General features: G+C 36.3%; 1 protein-coding gene across 1 annotated transcript in view; it reads left to right on the top strand.

Moving 5' to 3' along the window:
• scfd2 (sec1 family domain containing 2) overlaps nucleotides 1–19,416 on the top strand; it is a 585,419-nt gene that overhangs the window by 69,822 nt on the left and 496,181 nt on the right. The window contains exon 3 of the mRNA XM_039751194.1: nucleotides 10,107–10,234. Coding sequence (XP_039607128.1) covers nucleotides 10,107–10,234 — 128 coding nt within the window. The remainder of the gene's footprint in view (nucleotides 1–10,106; nucleotides 10,235–19,416) is intronic.

Below are 19,416 nucleotides of genomic sequence, written 5' to 3'. Positions count from 1 at the left end.
GAGCAAAGCGAGGGTGACTTATTCAGGCAGGCAGGCGACAGCTCAATAGTTCGAATTTGGATGTAAGTAGGTTTTATTTAGTCGCCAGAAATATCTTTGGTAGGAATGGAAGTTGAATTTAGTCTTTAAATTTCTATGGTGAAGAAAAATTTATGCAATGATGACTAAATTTAACTTACATTCCTTCTAAACATATTTCTGTCGACTAAATAAAAATTACTTATTTAAAATTTAAATAGAACTTGAACAGGTACAAAAGTTCATAATAACAATGCAGCACTAAGTGCACGTAAGAGCAGGAGTCATCCGTTTTAACAAGCAGCGTATTGCACTGATACGAAATAGCCTGCCTATGTAATTGTTTAGGAATGGATAGATAAATTAAGATTTTGTACAAATAATGTTTTTAATTTTTCTTCCTCGATGGATTCTGGCACCCCCAGCACCAGCTGCTCGCACCCCAAAGGAGATATAGATATATATATATACAGTATATATAGATATACATATGCATATACAGTATAGATAGATATAGATATACACTGTGTGCACAATTATTAGGCAAGTTGTATTTTTGAGGATTAATTTTAATATGGAACAAACACAGTGCTATCAGTCAATCCAAAATGTTAATAAACCTGAAACCTGAATGTTTCACAACGGAAATGTGAGTGTGAACATCATCAGGGGAATACATATGTGCGCACAATTATTAGGCAACTATTAGTGTGCAGATTTATTATGCAACTAAAGGAAAAATGAAAATTTTCCCATCTCACTTGTTTATTTTCATCTGTTATAGTGAGAATAATAAACAAACACCTCAAAATTTACAAATAAACATCTCTGACATTTCAAAAAATAAATCAATCAATCAATGACCAATATAGCCACCCTTCTTTCCAATAACAGTCATAAGCCTTTCCATTCATGTAGTCTGTCAGTTTCTTGATCTGTTGACGATCAGCTTTTTGTGGAGCAGTGACTACAGCCTCCCAGACAGTCGTCAGAGAGGTGTATTGTTTTTCTCCCCCGTAAATCTAGCGTTTAAGAAGTGCCCACAAGTTCTCGATAGGGTTTAGGTCAGATGAGGAAGGGGGGCCATGTTCATTATTCCTTCATCTTTAAGGCCTTTACTGGCTGGCCACGAAGTGGAGAACTTCGATGCAAGTGATGGAGCATTGGCCTGCATAAAAATCATGGTCTTTTCCTGTATCACTGTTTGAAGAAAGAGTCTTGAAAAACTGGCAGTAGGTTTGGGAGTTGATTTTGAGTTCATCTTCAATGCAAAAAGGTCCAACTAGCTCATCTTTAAAAATACCAGCTCATACCAGTACCCCACCTCCACGTTGGAGTGGAGCTCTGTGCCCATTACTGATCCACAGGTCCATCCATCTGGTCCATCAAGAGTCACTCTCATCTCATCGGTCCATAAAACCTTTGAAAAAAATCTGTCTTCAGATATTTCTTGGCCCAGTTTTGACGTTTCAACTTATGTTTCTTGTTCAGTGGTGGTTGGGTTTCAGCCCTCCTTACCTTGGCCATGTCTTTGAGCACTGAACACCTTGTACTTCTGGGCACTCCAGGTAGGTTGCAGCTCTGAAATATGAAAGTACTGGAGGATAATGGGTTCCTGGTAGCTTCACGTTTGATTCTTCTCAAATCTTTGGCAGCTAATTTGCATCTTTTGTTCTCAACACGTTTCTTGCGACCCTGTTGACTATTTGCAATAAAATGTTTGATGATTCTGTGATCACACACCAATATCTTAGCAATTCCAAAAGTGCTGCATCCCTCTGAAAGACTTTTTACAATTTTTGACTTTTCAGAGTCAGTTAAATCTCTTTTTTGGCCCGTTTTGCCCAAGGAAAACTAGCTGCCTAATAATTCTGCACACCTTGATATAGGGTGTTGATCTCCTTAGGCCACACCCTCCCTCATTACACAAATACACATCACCTGACGTGCTTAAATCCAATAAGCATTCAAGTTAATACAGCTTGGAGTTGGAATATACGCATAAAAATGATGATATGGTCAAAATACTCACTTGCCTAATAATTGTGCACACAGTGTATAGATAGATATCTATAGATATATAGATTATATAGATAGATATATAGATATAGATATAGATATAGATATATATATATATATATATATATATATATATATATATATATATATATATATATATATATATATATATATATATATACACATGACATTCACCCTCATTCAGTGATGGGATTAGATAGCACTGTTCATTCATGTGAGAAGTTTCTATCATTCTTTGTCAGCAAAATTGATAATATCTGCTGTGGTATTATTCAGACTGGCTATGAACTTCCTGCTGCTAAACAGGGCATTGTCTTAGAATCATTTGATCTAGTCTGACTTTCACAGTTAAAAAGAACTATTGACACCCTTATTCCAGCTCCCAGCCCTCTCGATATTGTACCACCACGCCTCTTAGTGGAAGCCTTTGTTGTTTTGGGCCCATCTTACTTGCCATTATCAATGATTCTATAAGTGCGGGGGTTGTGCCCTCATTTTTTAAACATGCTGTGGTGTGTCCCTGTCTAAAAAAGGCAGAATTAGATCCTGGAGTTTTAGCCAATTTTTGCCCAATTTCCCAACTGTCATTTCAGGCTAAAATTCTAGAAAGAAATATTTATAATCAAATGGTCGATCATCTTAACTCCAATAATTTATTTGAGATCTACCAATCTTGCTTTAGGCATTTTCATGGTGTTGAAATGGCCCTATATTCAATGAATTCAATGAAATCTCTATTATTAATGACTCGGGTGAAGTGGCAGTCCTTCTCCTCCTTGACCTTTCCACTGTCTTTGACATTATTGACCATGAGATATTGCTGATGTGGCTTGAACATCTTGTTGGGCTTAAAGGGGTTGCTCTTAACTGGTTTAGGTCATATTTAACTGGTAGATACTTTTCAGTGACTTTAAATTCCTCTTTTTCGTCTACTGCTCCTGTTAAATATGGTGTTTCTTAGGGATCCATTTTGGGTCCTATTTTATTCTCTAAATACCTTCATCCTATTGGAGCTATTTTTAGGAAACTTAACATTTCTTTTCACTGCTATGCGGATGATACACAGGTTTATATTCCTGTCTGCAACTCTGCAATAAATCAACTACACAACTGTCTTTCTGAACTAAGATCCTGGATGGCTAATAATTTTCTTGATCTGAATCAAAATAAAATGGAGGTGCTTATAGTGGGTCCATCAGCTAAAGCCCAAATTGGTCTTGAACTTCTCGGCTCTTTCTTTGTCTTTTGCAAACCTCAAATCCGCAATCTAGGTGTTATCTTTGATAGTAACCTCTCTTTTGAGAAACAAGTAAATTCTGTAGTCAAGAGTTGCTTTTTCCAGCATTGTCTATTAGGTAAGATAAAGCCTTTTTTTATCTTCTAGGAATCTTGAGAAAGCTACTCATGCTTTTATTTTTTCTTGCCTTGATTACAGCAACTCACTGTATACTGGGATTAGCAAATCCCTGATATACAGGTTATAGTTGGTCCAGAGTACTGCTGATCGCTTTCTGGTTGGGGCAAGAAAGTACAACTCTGTTTCTCCTATTTTAGCTTCTTTACACTGGCTGCCTGTCAGTTTTTGAATTGATTTTAAAATCTTGTTGCTAGTTTTTAAATCTTTATACTGGCTTGCTCCTGCCTATTTATCCGAATTGTGTGTTTTACACAAGCCATCCAGAGTGCTTAGATCTTCTGGTCAGTTGTCTCTTGTTGTCCCTCGTAACAAGTGTAAAACCAAGGGGCACAGGGCTTTTGCAGCTACTGCTCCTCGCCTTTGGAACTCTTTACCTCATCATTAGTGATGAGCGAGCACCAAAGTGTTCGGGTGTTCGGTCCGAGCACATTGCGATGTTCGCGTGCTCTACCGATCACCCGAGTATAATGTAAGTCAATGGGAGACAAACAGGCACCCCCTGCTCTGAAGAGGGGAGGGTGCCTGGTCCATTGGAAAAGGTCAGAAAGTGACAGAAACACCACCCAAATGGACCAGGAACAGCATGGGGACAATGTCTGGATGCATCTTGGACTCCCAAGTCGCTGCTGGGAACCAGTTTGTCCGAGTTGTATGCCACTTTTACAGACTGGCAAAAACATGCCCAAAACTCCCAAAAAAAATCAATTTTACAGGAAAAATGACGTTCTAAAACATTATATGCGAGTGCCTGCAGGTGAGCTGACGCTCTAAAACATTATATGCGCATGCATGCTGTTTTGCACCCGATGACGTGTTCCAGCCAGCCAATCACTGTAATGCCAGCACCTGACATGGCTACTGGCATTACATTGAGGGCAGTACTTACCTGCCCCTTGATTGGCTGTCTCCAACACGCGAAACGTGCGGGGCGGAGACTCGAGCATGGCGCAAGAGCACATGCGGTGCTCGGCTGAGCATGCTCACACATCACTACTCATCATATAAAGGAGTCGTCTACAATTGAACTGTTCAAAACAAGATTAAAGACTCATTTCTATTCACTTGCATTCCGTGACCTTCAGTAATACTGATGGTTTCCTCATTGTGATTATACAACATTACTTCTATTTATTATTTATTTTATTTATGTTCATATATTTTATTTCTATTTATGTTATTTATATTATTTCTTTTGTTTCTTTTATTCTATTATTGTAAACCACTTTGGCCACAGCATTCCTATGTTGTTTTAAATGTGCTATATAAATACATTTGACATTGACATTGACATCCTTTGCAGCAGACTGCTCATGCAAGACAGCTAATAGGTTGGTGCAGTTTAATCAGTTTTTAAAGGTATAATTAAATCTCTTTGATGTTCAATAGCCAATGGACTTTCTGCCTGGAAGACTGCATTTTGTAAGGCTTATGTTCTGTATCTTTGATATAGCTGTGTGCAACACTGTAGCACAGCAAGGAACAGTCCTGGCTCCTTTTCTCTTTACTCTGTACACTACAGACTATAAATATAACACCAGGTCATGTCATGTGCTGAAATTTACAGGTGATTCTGCACATATGGGGTATGTTGATAATGGGGATGTGACAGAGTATAGCAGTCATGTGGAGAACTTTTTTTTCATCATCATAACCAAGGTACTAATTATTGACTTTTGGCATATGAAAGATAATCTATTTCCGGTCACTATTCAGAGAGTGGTTGTGGAGGTAGTCCATTCCTACAAGTACTTGGAGGCCCATATCAATGCCAGATAGTACTGGTCTCATAACACAGAGGAACTACTGTACATAAGAAATGGCAGACAAGGCCCTTTTTTCTTAGGAGACTCTGTGTCTTTAATGAAGGTAGTGAGATTCTTCTCCTATTCTACAATTTGGTGATGGCCAGTGCAATTTTCTACACTGTAGTGTGCTGGGCTGGTAGCATCATATCAGTAGAGGCCTGCCAAATCAATAAACTAATTTAAAGGGGCAGGCTAAGTTATTGGATGCGCTGGGGACCCCCTGGAGGTAATAGTGAAGGACAAAATAAAAACAAAACCATTATGAACAATGCTACACATCATCTCTCTGACACACTAAAACTTAGAATGTGTGTCAACAAATCAACAGCAATGACAAAATGACTGTATAATGACTCACAGTGACTAACTGCTAAGTAAAGGTTTTCTTTCTTTGTAATTGTATTTCCTTTTTTGACATTTTGGTGTGTGTTTACAACAACAACAACAACAACATTTATTTATATAGCACATTTTCATACAAACAGTAGCTCAAAGTGCTTTACATATTAAAGAATAGAAAAATGAAAGACATAATTATAAAAAATAAATCAACATTAACATCGAATAAGAGTAAGGTTCAATGGCCAGGGGGGACAGAAAAACAAAAACTCCAGGCGGCTGGAGAAAAAATAAAATCTGTAGGGATTCCAGACCATGATACCGCCCAGTCCCCTCTGGGCATTCTACCTAACATAAATGAAACAGTCCTCTTTGGATTTAGGATTCTCACGGAAGGGCTTGATGATGATGATGGTCACGTAGACTTCTTCCTTTTAATCCGTCCATCATTGTTGGAGCATCATGAAGCTTTGAGTAGGTGGAGGTGGCGCAGGCCACCACCACAAAGAAACCGGAAAAAGAAACAGAAAAGAGAGTAGGGGTCAGTACCGATTTTAGAGCCACCATGAATAGTTGTTATGATGAATTGAACATACAGAGTATCAGGATTAAGTTAAATTACGATTAAAATGAAGTTATAAAAAGGCCATGTTAAAGTAATGTGTTTTCAGCAGTGTTTTAAAGTGCTCTACTGTATCAGCCTGGCGAATTCCTATTGGCAGGCTATTCCAGATTTTAGGTGCATAACAGCAGAAGGCCGCCTCACCACTTCTTTTAAGTTTTGTTCTTGGAATTCTAAGGAGACACTCATTTGAGGATCTGAGGTTACGATTTGGAATATAAGGTGTCAGACATTCCGATATATAAGATGGGGAGATTATTTAAGGCTTTATAAACCATAAGCAGAATTTTAAAGTCAATCCTGAATGACACAGGTAACCAGTGTAGTGACATCAAAACTGGAGTAATATGTTCTGATTTTCTTTTCCTAGTTAGGATTCTAGCAGCTGCATTCTGCACTAGTTGCAAACGATTTATATCTTTTTGGGTAGTCCTGAGAGGAGTGCGTTACAGTAATCTAGTCGACTGAAAACAAACGCGTGAACTAATTTCTCAGCATCTTTCAGTGATAAAGAGGTCTAACTTTACTTATGTTTCTTAAGTGAAAAATGCTGTCCTAATGATCTGATTAATATGTGATTTAAAATTCAGATTACAGTCAACAATCACCCTAAGCTTTTTACCTCCGTCTTGACTTTTAATCCTAATGTATCCAGTTTATTTCTAATAGCCTCATTGTATCCATTATTGCTGATCACTAAAATTTCAGTTTTCTCTTTATTTAACTTGAGAAAATTACTATTCATCCATTCTGAGATACTAGTCAGACATTGTGTTAGTGAATCAATAGAATCGGGTCATCAGGTGCTATTGATAAGTACAGCTGTGTGTCATCAGCATAGCTGTGGTAGCTCACGTTGTGCCCTGAGATAATCTGACCTAACGGAAGCATGTAGATTGAGAATAACAGCGGACCCAGGATAGAGCCTTGTGGAACACCATATTGGATATCATGTGTCTTGAGTTGTAATTCCCACAACTAACAAAATATTTTCTCCCTGTCAGGTAGGATTCAAACCAATTTAAGACACTGCCAGAGAGGCCCACCCATTGACTAAGGCGATTTCTAAGAATGTTGTGATCAATGGTGTCAAATGCAGCACTCAGATCTAAGAGGATGAGAACAGATAAATGGCCTCTGTCTGCATTTACCCAAGTCATTTACTACTTTAACGAGTGCAGTTTCTGTGCTGTGATTTGTTCTAAAACCTGACTGAAATTTATCAAGAATAGCATGTTTATTTAGGTGGTCATTTAACTGCATAATGACTGCCTTCTCTAGAACTTTACTTAAGAAGGGCAAGTTAGAGATGGGTCTAAAATTTTCAAGAGCCGAGGGGTCAAGATTATGTTTCTTAAGTAGGGGTTTAACTACAGCAGTCTTAAGACAGTCTGGGAAGACCCCAGTATCTAGTGACGAATTTACTATGTCAAGAACATTATCAATTAGCACGCCTGATACTTCTTTGAAAAACCTTGTTGGTATCGGGTCAAGGACGCAGGTGGAGGGTTTTAATTGAGATATTATTTTTTGTAAATCAGGTACAATGGTTTAGACCATTGTCTGTCTGTCTGTCTGTCTGTCTGTCTGTCTGTCTGTCTGTCTGTCTGTCTCAATAATAGTGTGTTGTTGTCATAGATGTGAAAGAGGTATTTCACTTCTTTTGAGTTTGGTATACAAACTAATTCTTCTTTATTGTTTTTCCATTACATGCATCATTTTCTCTAAATGATGCTTGTATGTAGAATTTGTGGATGTACAGGGATATAATTATTTTATATTTGAAAAGTAAAGGATATTTTTATTAAATGTAACATTTAAAGAATGTTGTTTTCCTAACATTAGTTTTAGACATATTCATGCATCACTGTAATTTATAGTTGTTACGTTAATTTTGCTGTTATTATTTGTGTAGTTTCACTCAAATGCTCTAGACAAAGTTTGAGTTGGGAAATGTTTTGGATTGAAAGTCAAATGTTGAGAAGGAGAAAAAACCTGTGAATTGTGGCAAAGTTAAAAATATGTAAACCATTAAAAAAAGAAGATTAGCTTAGAGTATGTTACATACTCTTCTAATTTCGCCATCTGTTATGCCAAAGTTGTAGGCTGTAAATTTTAATCTTCCTGTTTACCTCTTGCCAGTTGATGAAGTGCTGTCAGCTAATGCATGTAATGTGAGTCAAACTGTCACATACACTACTCTGCCATAGGGAATTTAATACTTTTTTTTTTCTTTATTAATAAAAAATAACTTGAAATTGATATTTACTAGCTAATGACATTCTTTTTTTCTGTGAATTATTTTGCTTTCAAATTAAAGGAATTTTTTTGATTCATATAAAGTTTAGGTAACTTTGAATGTCACTTTTTTTCTATACTTTATTTAATTTGTAAAAGATTTGGTGGCTCAAGCCTTTAGAATGTATGAATCAGCTTCCACCACTGAAATACAATCATAATTTCCAGTAAATTTCCTTTTTTATTGTTCTTTCAAAAGTGAAAAGTCGATAGAAAACTACAGTATTTGCCTTTGACTAACTGTAGTGCTTTTTTAAAGGATGACTTCATATTTAGCGCAGCTATTAGTCACTTCCAAGTCCCTTGCGATATTCAAAATAATTCACAATTTGGATAAAACTGCCTACATTTTTAATGCATTAAATTGATGGTAGGAAAGATGCACTCAAACATACATAATTGACATTTTTTATGTAAATAGCTTAGCTGTATTCTTTAATAATAGCTATAACTATTTAAAAAAGCATACTGATCTAATATTCAGAGCTTAAGGATATTTACTGTTTAAATTCAAAATAATTTACTTTATATTTTTAATCAATAAGGTATAGGTAAAATGATATAATGCTTCATTACTGTTAATAGTCCAGCTTTGTTTTATTTTACATGTTCCTTTTCATTTTCTTATAATGATCTGGTTCTAGTTGATAACATTTTAATATATTATTGGCAAATTTTATAGATCTTTACTAAATTTAGACATTTACACTATTGTAATGAGTGTCTGTATAAATGGATATACTGTAACTTGAATGCTTCTTTTGTATTTTGTGAATCTCAGTACTGTATTTTGACATTTAAATTCAAGTCTTTTTTGTTCAGCCAGTTTTTAGCTATGATTTTCTTTTTTTGACTCTTTCCCTTTAAAGAAAGTATTGCCCAATCTTTGCCCCTCCCCAGTCTGCACTGTTTAGGAATGGAACAGATTACATCTGATATTAAACATATGGTAGTAGTTATGAGGGAGAAACAAAGAAAATCAGTTTTGCTTCAAATTCGCTCTTGCAATCAACCTCCTTTTTGTTTTCAAAGAAAAGAGAGTGTAATTTTATAACTTTAGTAGACCATACAGCATCTTAAATAACTCTTATAAATGCAGGCTTGTCGTGACTTAAAGCTGATCCACTTACCCTTTCCCTACAAATTGTTTACTATTATAAACATTAGTTTTTTTTTTTTCTTGCAAGCGCAGTATACAGTGAAAGAGAATTTCTCTTAATTGAAACAGTTACTTGAAAAAATTACCCATCAACCTTGTTTAAGAGCACTTACAACACATGCACACTGACAAACTCACATACATATATTAAGTTTGATGGTGTGCCTTAATAAATTCCCCCAGGCTCATTGAAATGTCTTTAATGCTTAATATTTCTTGTTGTTGAAATTATATTGGTGCAAAAGTCAAAATGACCTATAGTATACCCATGTATACTATGATTTTAGTATCTAGTTTTAGATTCTTTAACTAGGAGAGCTCAATGTGCCCACTACAAGAGCTTTTTTATGATTTTTATCTAATTGTTAAAATGTCCAATAATTTTTTAATCCATTCATTTTCTTGTAGTGATCCTGCTGCCAGTGTCCTTTGGGAGTCAATGTTAAACCTGAAACACAAGGAGGGGGTAATGGAGGTCAGGAGACACCTAGTGGAGACTGCCAGTAAAGAGAATCTGCCCATTAAGATGACTCTAGGTATGAATTTTGAAATTATAAGACACAACAGCAAAGTTTTATTGCAGAATTTCATCACTAGTTTGATTAAAGTTACAAGATATATACAGTACCTGTACTTCTCTTAGCAGAAAAAATATTTTGCATCTGTTGTGCTTATGATGAGTTATTATACTAAAATGTCCTGAATAGTGACAGCCTATTTCAGCACATATATGTTTGCATAAATTAAAAACACTACACTTGTACTCATTCATTTCATATAATACATTTCACATTTAGACCTTATTTCAGTAAATTTCAATATATAAGCTATATTCCCTCTATATTGTTATAACATTAAAGAGTAGTGTTATACTGTCTGACATTTGTACAAAAAGAAAAGCAAGGTGACTCTATTCTTGTGAAAATAGAAACTGATTGTTAAATAACTTTTCTTTAAGAACAATTAAGACTATTTAAAATACTCTGTTGATATTTGTAGTTATTATGTTGCCAATTACTTTGTTCCTAAATATTTTATTTTGTTAAATAATCTATTACAAGTGCTGTAATCCTTTTACCACATGCTGAAAATTGTATTGTAAGTGAGAAATGCTAGTTAAATTATCTGGAAGAGAAACATTGCCATCTTCTGGTCTGTTAAAAGCCTTTTCATTTGTAGAAAGAAATGTGTTTGTATATGTGGCTTAAAAAGGAAATCAAAACCACATGTTAACATTTTAAGAGTGCGTTTGCTTTTCACAAAGAGATGTCCCATATTTTAGAAATCTATGAGTTTCTAATTTAGCTATTCTATGGCATATCTCCAGTAGATGTCAAAAGATTTATTTAAAAATAAGAGAATCATACTTGAGGTGAGTCAGTGCCTTTCAAGAGGGTTGTCCCACTTAGGAGCCATCCTGTCTCGCTCCCACAGTTGCTTTATCCCAAGTCCTTAAAAAATGTGTAAAGTTAATAAAAGCAATTCCTTTTATCAGTAAATTGCAGTATAATTTAAGGAAAAGAAAACTGTGACTCTGAAGACTATATACTATGTCACAATAGCTTGGTATTTATTTGAATCTTATGCTCAAAGCCTTAAAGCTAGAAAAGGCAAAAGAAGAAGTCTTAAAGAGGAAATAGCTTTTAAAGACTGTCAGTTGTGTGGCCTGTTGCATTTGTTTTTCATTGAAATGGTGACCTGACTAGCTGACTGTGTGTACAAGGGTCACTCGTACTAATATGTAGCAGGGCGATGGAGGCTGTTGTTTGCACTTAGCTGTCTGTAGGGCAGTGTGCATTGGGATTTCTGGTAATATGGAACATTTTTTGGACTTTGTGACATTTCATCTCTCTTTAACTATTTTTTAACACTATGGCCTCTGAGGACAAATTATTAAACAAATGAAAGAAAGCAGTTTCTTGTACAGAATAATTGGGATTTTTTTTGTATTTAGAGATCTGCTTGGTTGTGTGGGCATGAACTGGCTTCACTGGCAGAGACCACAATGATTAAAACAACACCAGATGTAGCTTACGATTGTTCCACTCACTTAAATTTAATGATCATATATCATAAAATACAAAGATTTTTTCTTCCCTAGCTTATATCTCATATGCATTGTTAGAGTTATTAAGGAGGAGAATAACTTTTTAAACTAACCACTCCACCCATCCATTTTCAAACCCACTTTTCTGAGCAGGGTTGTGGTAAAGCTAGACTCTAACTCAGCAAGCATTGGGCACAAAGCAGGAACAACTGTTGGACTGGGTGCTAGTCCATTGCAGAGTGAACACATTTGCTCACAAACACACACTAGGGCCAATCTAGCAATGCAGATCCACCTAACCTACATATCTGGCTGTGGGAGGAAACTGGAGCACCTAAAGGAAACCCACATAGACATTTATAGAACATGCAAACTCTATGCTGGGAGCACACGGAGTGTGAACCCCAGTCTCCTTGGCAGAAGGCAGCAGCGCTATTACTGAGCTTTTTAAATATTTCTGCATATTTTTGCAATCAGGATAAATACTGTAAATAGTTTTCCATGTGTATGTGTTGATGTTAATTACTTCTTCATTATATTAATGTGTGTCTTCCTCTCATTAATGTTATGGTTTTCACAAAAGAAAGAGACTTTTTTTAAGACCTGATGGAAAATTCAATCAGGAGATTAAAAAAGGTTAGTCTTGATGAAGAGAAGGGCTGCAGTCCCTTAAGGAAATAAAAAGGCAAGTAAAGAAAAGTAGCAGATGTCAGAAATAAACAAAATAAAACTTCCTGAATGCACAGAGATAGGATTTCTTCAGAACAATGATACATAATAGTCTCAAAAATATAATAATAGAAATGTAAAATATCAAGAATGATGCATTGTTTTAAAAAAGCACAAATGCAAAGAACAAAAACAATAATAAGAATGCATTACATTTATAGCAATTGTTTTTCTTGTTCCCATTTGGTTCCATTTTGTTTGTTATGTGGGAATTAGCATGTTCTTTTATTGTTCATGTATATAGCGTGACATATATAATATACATGCGGTCATATTTAAGGTAATTAATTAAAAATATACTTGCCATCCAATGGCTGGAGATTTTACTCAGAGCTAATTGGAGACAAAAGTAAGTCCAGTTTCACAATAGAAAGTGGCTGGATGAGTAGACTTTCAGGTTCAGACAGATTAAAAAATGTCAAGAACTGTACAGTGTGCACCTGTTCTTATTCATTTCTTTGACAGAATACTTTAATGATGGTTAGTATCATCATTTAGTCTTTTACTATTCATGTCAGCTTGGCTTTCAGAAACTCACACTGAAGTACAGTTGAAAATGTCCATCTTTCTATTGTGGGATATGGCCCTGACACAGACAGGCAGACATCATTGTTTTCAACCCACACACCTCTATTTACAGTATTTACAGTGAACAGCACACAAACCAGTACTCCCCCAAAGTCCAGGCCTCACCACGATGCCTCTCTTCCTCTGGTCTGCTTCCACTCCTCTCCTCCTGAGCTCTTGCCTTCTTCCTCCCGACTCCAGCCATCGAATGGAGGGAGGAAGCCCCTTTTAAACCCACCTGGACTTGCTCCAGGTGGCTTCCAATGAGCTCCTGCCGGCTCTCCCACGTGTAGCGGAAGTGCTGGCTCTGCACCCGGAAGCACTCCAGGTGTCCCTGGTCTTTTTCCCCCCCTGCACTTTCCGGTGTGGCGGAAGTGCTGAGGGCCAGAGCTCCTCAACAACAACAACAACATTTATTTATATAGCACATTTTCATACCAATAATGTAGCTTAAAGTGCTTTACATGATGAAGAAAGAAAAAAGAGACAAAGTAAGAATTAAAATCAGAGAACACTAATTAACATAAAATAAAAGTAAGGTCTGATGGCCAGGGAGGACAGAAAAAACAAAAAAAACTCCAGACGGCTGGAGAAAAAATAAAATCTGCAGGGGTTCCAGGCCATGAGACCACCTAGCCCCCTCTAGGCATTCTACCTAACATAAATGATCAGTCTTCATTGTATTCAGGGTTCTCATGGAAGGACTTCAGGCATCTGGGCGCCCCCTAGGGGTGACCACGGGCCCCTATAGAGATGAGCTTCCATGTACCTTTCCCGTGGTCCCCAAAGCTAACAGGGCGGTTGCCCCATTGTGGTCTGGAGGAGGCATAATCCCTCCTCCGGTCCTTCCTGGCGTCACGGCTGGGTACCACCCCCAGCCGCCACACCATTTATTTTCTAATTGATTCATCTAGTTCATTGTAGTGGATTTATGTGTTTAGCTTTTGTGCCAACGCACACATCCACACTCACTTATAATGGGGTAGTTTAGAGCTGATATTTAACAATTGAATGTTGAATTATTTTGTCAATGAATCGTAAATAATAGAAACGTGATTTTCTGTAGAAACTTTTATAACTGCCTACCAAAAGCATAAGAATGGACTTGTGGTTGGCTGTACAATTTCAGTTATACAGTATTTATTTTTGTTTGTTATGACCCTAATCTTTGGGAGCACAAAAGAATTTACATGGCCCAAGATTCAGTTCAATTCAGTTTATTTTTGTATAGCACTCTACACATAGAGCAGAGTGTTATACCAAGCTTACTGATAAAGTACAATTATAAAATTTACAAATTACAAATGCACATACTGTATATAAAAACATACATCAAAACAAAGCAATATCAAAATAATTGACATGAAATAAGCCTAACAGTTTAGTTGATGGATATCATATTTTAAGATATGACTAACTGACAAGGACTGAGGAGAGGTTAAAAAATACATTAACAACATTCCTGGAGAAAATAAAACTTTTAATAGTTCATAGTTAGTCATAATGTAGAGTCATTGACAAAGTCTCACATGGCCAGGTTTTGAAGATCACAGATACCCAGAGACTATATGAGAACTAGGAAATGGACAAGAGAGGCATGCCCAGTAATAACTGTTAACAGAAAAGATTTCTAGCTAAACAAAACCAAAAGGTAAATCAGTAACAAGGGCAGACAACAGAGTGAAGTTGAAGCCAAAATATTCTTGAGAAAATAAGCACAAAAACATTGTTAGCTATCCGCAAAATTAGACAGTAGGAAGTTTTAAACAGTAATTATTTCTGTGGTCACATCTATGATGACACAAACCCCTAGCTACCTCAGTTGCCTGTAACAGCCTAATCTATGAAAAACATGGCATCACAATTAAAGTAATGATGTCATTGTCATTAAAAGTAATTATGTTAATTTTAATCTTGAAAAAGGCGATATAAAAAACAATTTCAACAAACTAACAATATTTTGTTAGAAAACAAAATGAGAAGCTTTTTTCTGAAAGAAAAATGTATTTCCTTCAGAAAAAATGTAAAATAAACAGAGTTCATGACATATCCTTCAGGATAAAGCAGCATTTTTTTGGGTTAGTGCGCAGAATGTGTGGATGGTGGTGGGTATGATCAAGATGTGCTGTACATGGTTGACCCTGGTGCTGGAATAAATGACTGTGTTGTACAGGAAGGGCAACGCTATTGGTATTGTAAGACTGGAGCAGTCTGTCCACCAGATGCTGGAATATTGCTGGCACACCATATAGTCCATAAGGTAGGAGCAATATTGCCAGTGTCCTTAAGGGGTGCTAAATGCTGTTTACTTTTTAGCCAGCTCTGTCAGGGGAATCTTCCAGTATTCTTTCATCATGTCTAAGATGGATAAATAGCATGTTCCTCTCAGCTGCTCGAGAAGGTCATTAACTTGACGCATAGGATAGGCATTGAAACAGGAGACCTGATTCAGCCAATGGAAATTTTTACAGAATCACCAACTAATGTCAGGCTTGGGGACCAGAACAATGGACCTCAGGCTGTGACTTTCTTCAATCATGCCCTGGTCTAGCATTCTTCTAAACTCCTACTCCACCTCTACCTCTGTTTGCTTCTGTGAGTCGATAGGGGTATTCCTGCAATTTGATCTCTGGTTTGGTGACAATGTCGTCAACCCTAAGGATAATTTGCCTCGCATTTGTGTCCACCGCCTCCTGTACTGAGTTGATAGCTGCTCCTATTTTTGTGTCGGTCATAGGTGCTTTCTGTAACTGAGAGTTATGATATCGTCCCTCTCTCTTCAGGGTTTAAACAAGTTTATGTGATACACTCACACCGTGGACACTGGTTTTCTGTATCACGGTGCAGTCCACCAGCCACTTCCACTTCGTTTTATCTCATATAGCCCCTGCTAGTGGAATAGGTGCTTGTTATTGGATGTGGGGACCAACACTATGACCCAATCCCCTGGATGAAAATCCTTTAAGCCTGTACTAAGATATATATATATATATATATATATATATATATATATATATATATATATATATATATATATATATATGTATGTCCACTGCTTTGCTGATGTAAATTTAGTTCATCTTCTTCCTATGATATGTTTTGAAACATTCAGCAACTCACAGCCAGTGATATTTCAGTTCTTTTGGAGTTGGAGTTTTTTTTGTTTTTTCTGTCCACCCTGGCCATCGGACCTTACTCTTATTCTATGTTAATTAATGTTGACTTATGTTTATTTTTTATTGTGTCTTCTATTTTTCTATTCATTTTGTAAAGCACTTTGAGCTACATTTTTTTGTATGAATATGTGCTATATAAATAAATGTTGATTGATTGATTGAGTTCTGATATTAATTTTAGTTTTAGTTTTTATTTCATTTAATAAAATTAATTTTTTATTTTTATTTTGTTCTAGTTTTTAGTGGAGTCAGCAATTTTTATTTAGTTCTGTGTTTAAAATTTTAGTTTTTATTTTATTTAGTTCTGGCCTTTTTATATAATATTAGTACAATTTTAGTTTTTTTTTTCTGTTGCAAGACCTCAAATGCTGGCCTTCACATATTTCAATGCAAGTTCTGTTTCAGTCAACAAAATACACTGTTAAGCTTTAAACAAGCACACATTTCGAGGGATATGTTCATTCTGCAACACAGTGAAAATATTCGTTTGACGAGCACTTGTAATGCAGGTGCACATACAAGGTCCTCAGCACAATAAGGAGCACCAGGAAGACTGTATGTTAACGATTTCTGCTGCCAGTGATGTGCGGTGAGGTTCGTGAGGCACTGACTCCTTCAGAATCAGATTTACAAATGTATGAATTCATATCTTATTCAATATTTGATTGGCAGCATGCACATTGACTGCTGGTTATGTTTAATATTTCATCAGCATTTTTTACACACATATTTGGCTAAGAAAGAATGTTACATTTATAGCGGCGAGAGAGAGCGGAGAAAACACATTTTCTCTGCACCCTTCTAAAATGTGCTAAATTTGCCGTTTCACAATTTATATTCATTCAATACAAATGAAAGACTGTTCAACAAAAGGATAACAAGAAAAGCAAACAAATATTTTATTTAAGGTCAAAATTTAGTCATTAAATATTGGATTTTTTTTCTTAGTCTTATCCTATTTTTTATAAAATTGAAAACCATTTATGGTTTTACCTTTATTTGTAAATTAAATCCATACGCCTATCCTTCTCCACGAAAATCTCCGTCACTTTCTTGTAAAAGTCCTCCTTGTTTTTCTTTAGTTTTAAAAGTCTTATTCTTCCATTTTGAAGTTGGAAGAAAAGATAAAAATAAACGGACCTCTGCAGTGCACTTGACTTTCTGATATCACTAACTTATTGGTGCGTCTGTGTAGATGAACAGCAGCAGCAAGTACCCATTTGGCACTTGTGCCTTTTCACTGCGGTTTTATGTCCCATCAGTAAGACTAGATACAGTATGTCACACACATTCATTAAAGATATTAGCCAGACTGTGGAAAGTCGGGTGTATAATAAACATGACTGCAAATTGCATGCATCAACCCAGTGTGTGAGAGATAGCACATTCTGAGCTGAGGCTCCGCTTGTCACTACCGCACCTCACATTTCTCCCTTGTGTTTGATCAGGAAATGCGCAAATTCAGCAATTTTGACGGTAAAAAAGATACAAATTGGAGTCATACAGAAAATAAATTTTATAGTACAGACCAGTGGACAAATTTATTTTGTTATCATTATTATTATTATTATTTTGTTTTCATGCCTCCCCCGATCGCACATCCCTGTACTGAAGTGCAGTCATGGTGCCAGAGAAGTGCTGGACTTCCAGTAAGTAAAATCCAGTTGGTCCTGTCCTGAAACTCCTAGACTTTTCTCTTCTTCTCACATGCTACATTTGCTTTTATGATCATCTGCGCTGTAATTAAATTATTTCCACACGTTACTTTCTTGCTTTCTACTTGCAAACATCTGTGCAAAAGTTGCCATTCGCAACCACATGTGCTTACTGTTCAACCCGACGAACCAAATGTGCTCAACAAACAAGCAACGGTCCTTTACGGAAGTTGCACCATGTGACTATAGTAAGTCCTAGGTACCAAATCACTGCATAGCGAACACGGCAACTTAACTGAATGCTTAGGGTGACTGAACCGGATTGAATGAAAATGCTATTGCTGTTTTTTTTCGTTTTAACTACATTTTCGTTCTTTTAGTTCGTTCACATATCACTAATTTTTATTGTTATTTAGTTTTTGTTTCTCTGTTCGCCTTAATTTCAGTCCTCGTTCTTGTAAAATGAAAAACAATATTTTTAGTTCTCGTTTTCGTTATGAAAATATCACTGCTCACAGCCCCATGTTGCAATCTGTAGACAGGCATGTTCCTTTTCATTTTTAGCAATTTTTTTCTGTTGCTTGTACATGAGAGGGTATAATGTCAGTGCCTGATCAGTGTAATATTCCAACCCATTTAACAGAAAAGTGTGGTCAATAGTGTCAAAAGCTGTGCTTACGTCTAGTAACATAGTGAATTTTTCCTCATCTGCAGTACCACAAAACTCAAATAAGGCTTTATATCAAAAACTGGGCCCAAGTGTTCCTGTGAGGCCTAGAAACAAAGATCATCTTGGTCCCACAGTTCAGAAGCAGGGCATGCAGAACGCACATGCCAGAAATGAGCCAAAATTGAATTTAGCATGATGAAGACAGAGGGGAACTGTAAAAACACCTGGTCACAATAACTAAAAACAAATTTCTTACAATACATTCTTCAGTTACTCTGCCCCCTGCTCGCTTAGCTCGCCAACCCCCAAGTTTGGTCCTGTGGAAATACGATTTAAAGTGTTTTTTTTTCATGGGCTGTGGAAATACAATTTAAAGTGTTTTTTTCATGGGAATTGTTACATATGCATTATGTTCACTTTTAATAATGCAACGTATAACTGGTTTCAATAAAAATAAGACTTTTCTGATAAAACAGTCTGCTTATGAAAGTGGGAATATCCAGAGCTGATGTACAATACAATACAATACAATACAATACAATACAGTTTATTTTTGTATAGCCCAAAATCACACAGGAAGTGCCGCAATGGGCTTTAACAGGCCCTGCCTTTTGACAGCCCCCCAGCCTTGACTCTCTGAGAAGACAAGGAAAAACTCCCAAAAAACCTTGTAGGGAAAATGGAAGAAACCTCGGAAAGGCAGTTCAAAGAGAGACCCCTTTCCAGGTAGGTTGGGCGTGCAGTGGGTGTCAAAAGTAGGGGGTCAATACAATACAATACACAGAACAGAACAAATCCTTAATACAGCATAATAATAAAAATTTTAGAAGTACGGTTTAACAGTAGATGATATGACATAATTAGGTTTGGATAT

This window comes from Polypterus senegalus, chromosome 4, assembly GCF_016835505.1.
Source record: "Polypterus senegalus isolate Bchr_013 chromosome 4, ASM1683550v1, whole genome shotgun sequence".
Classification (NCBI taxonomy): domain Eukaryota; kingdom Metazoa; phylum Chordata; class Cladistia; order Polypteriformes; family Polypteridae; genus Polypterus; species Polypterus senegalus.
Note: the sequence above shows the minus strand (reverse complement) of the source record. Positions and strands in the feature narration are given on the sequence as shown.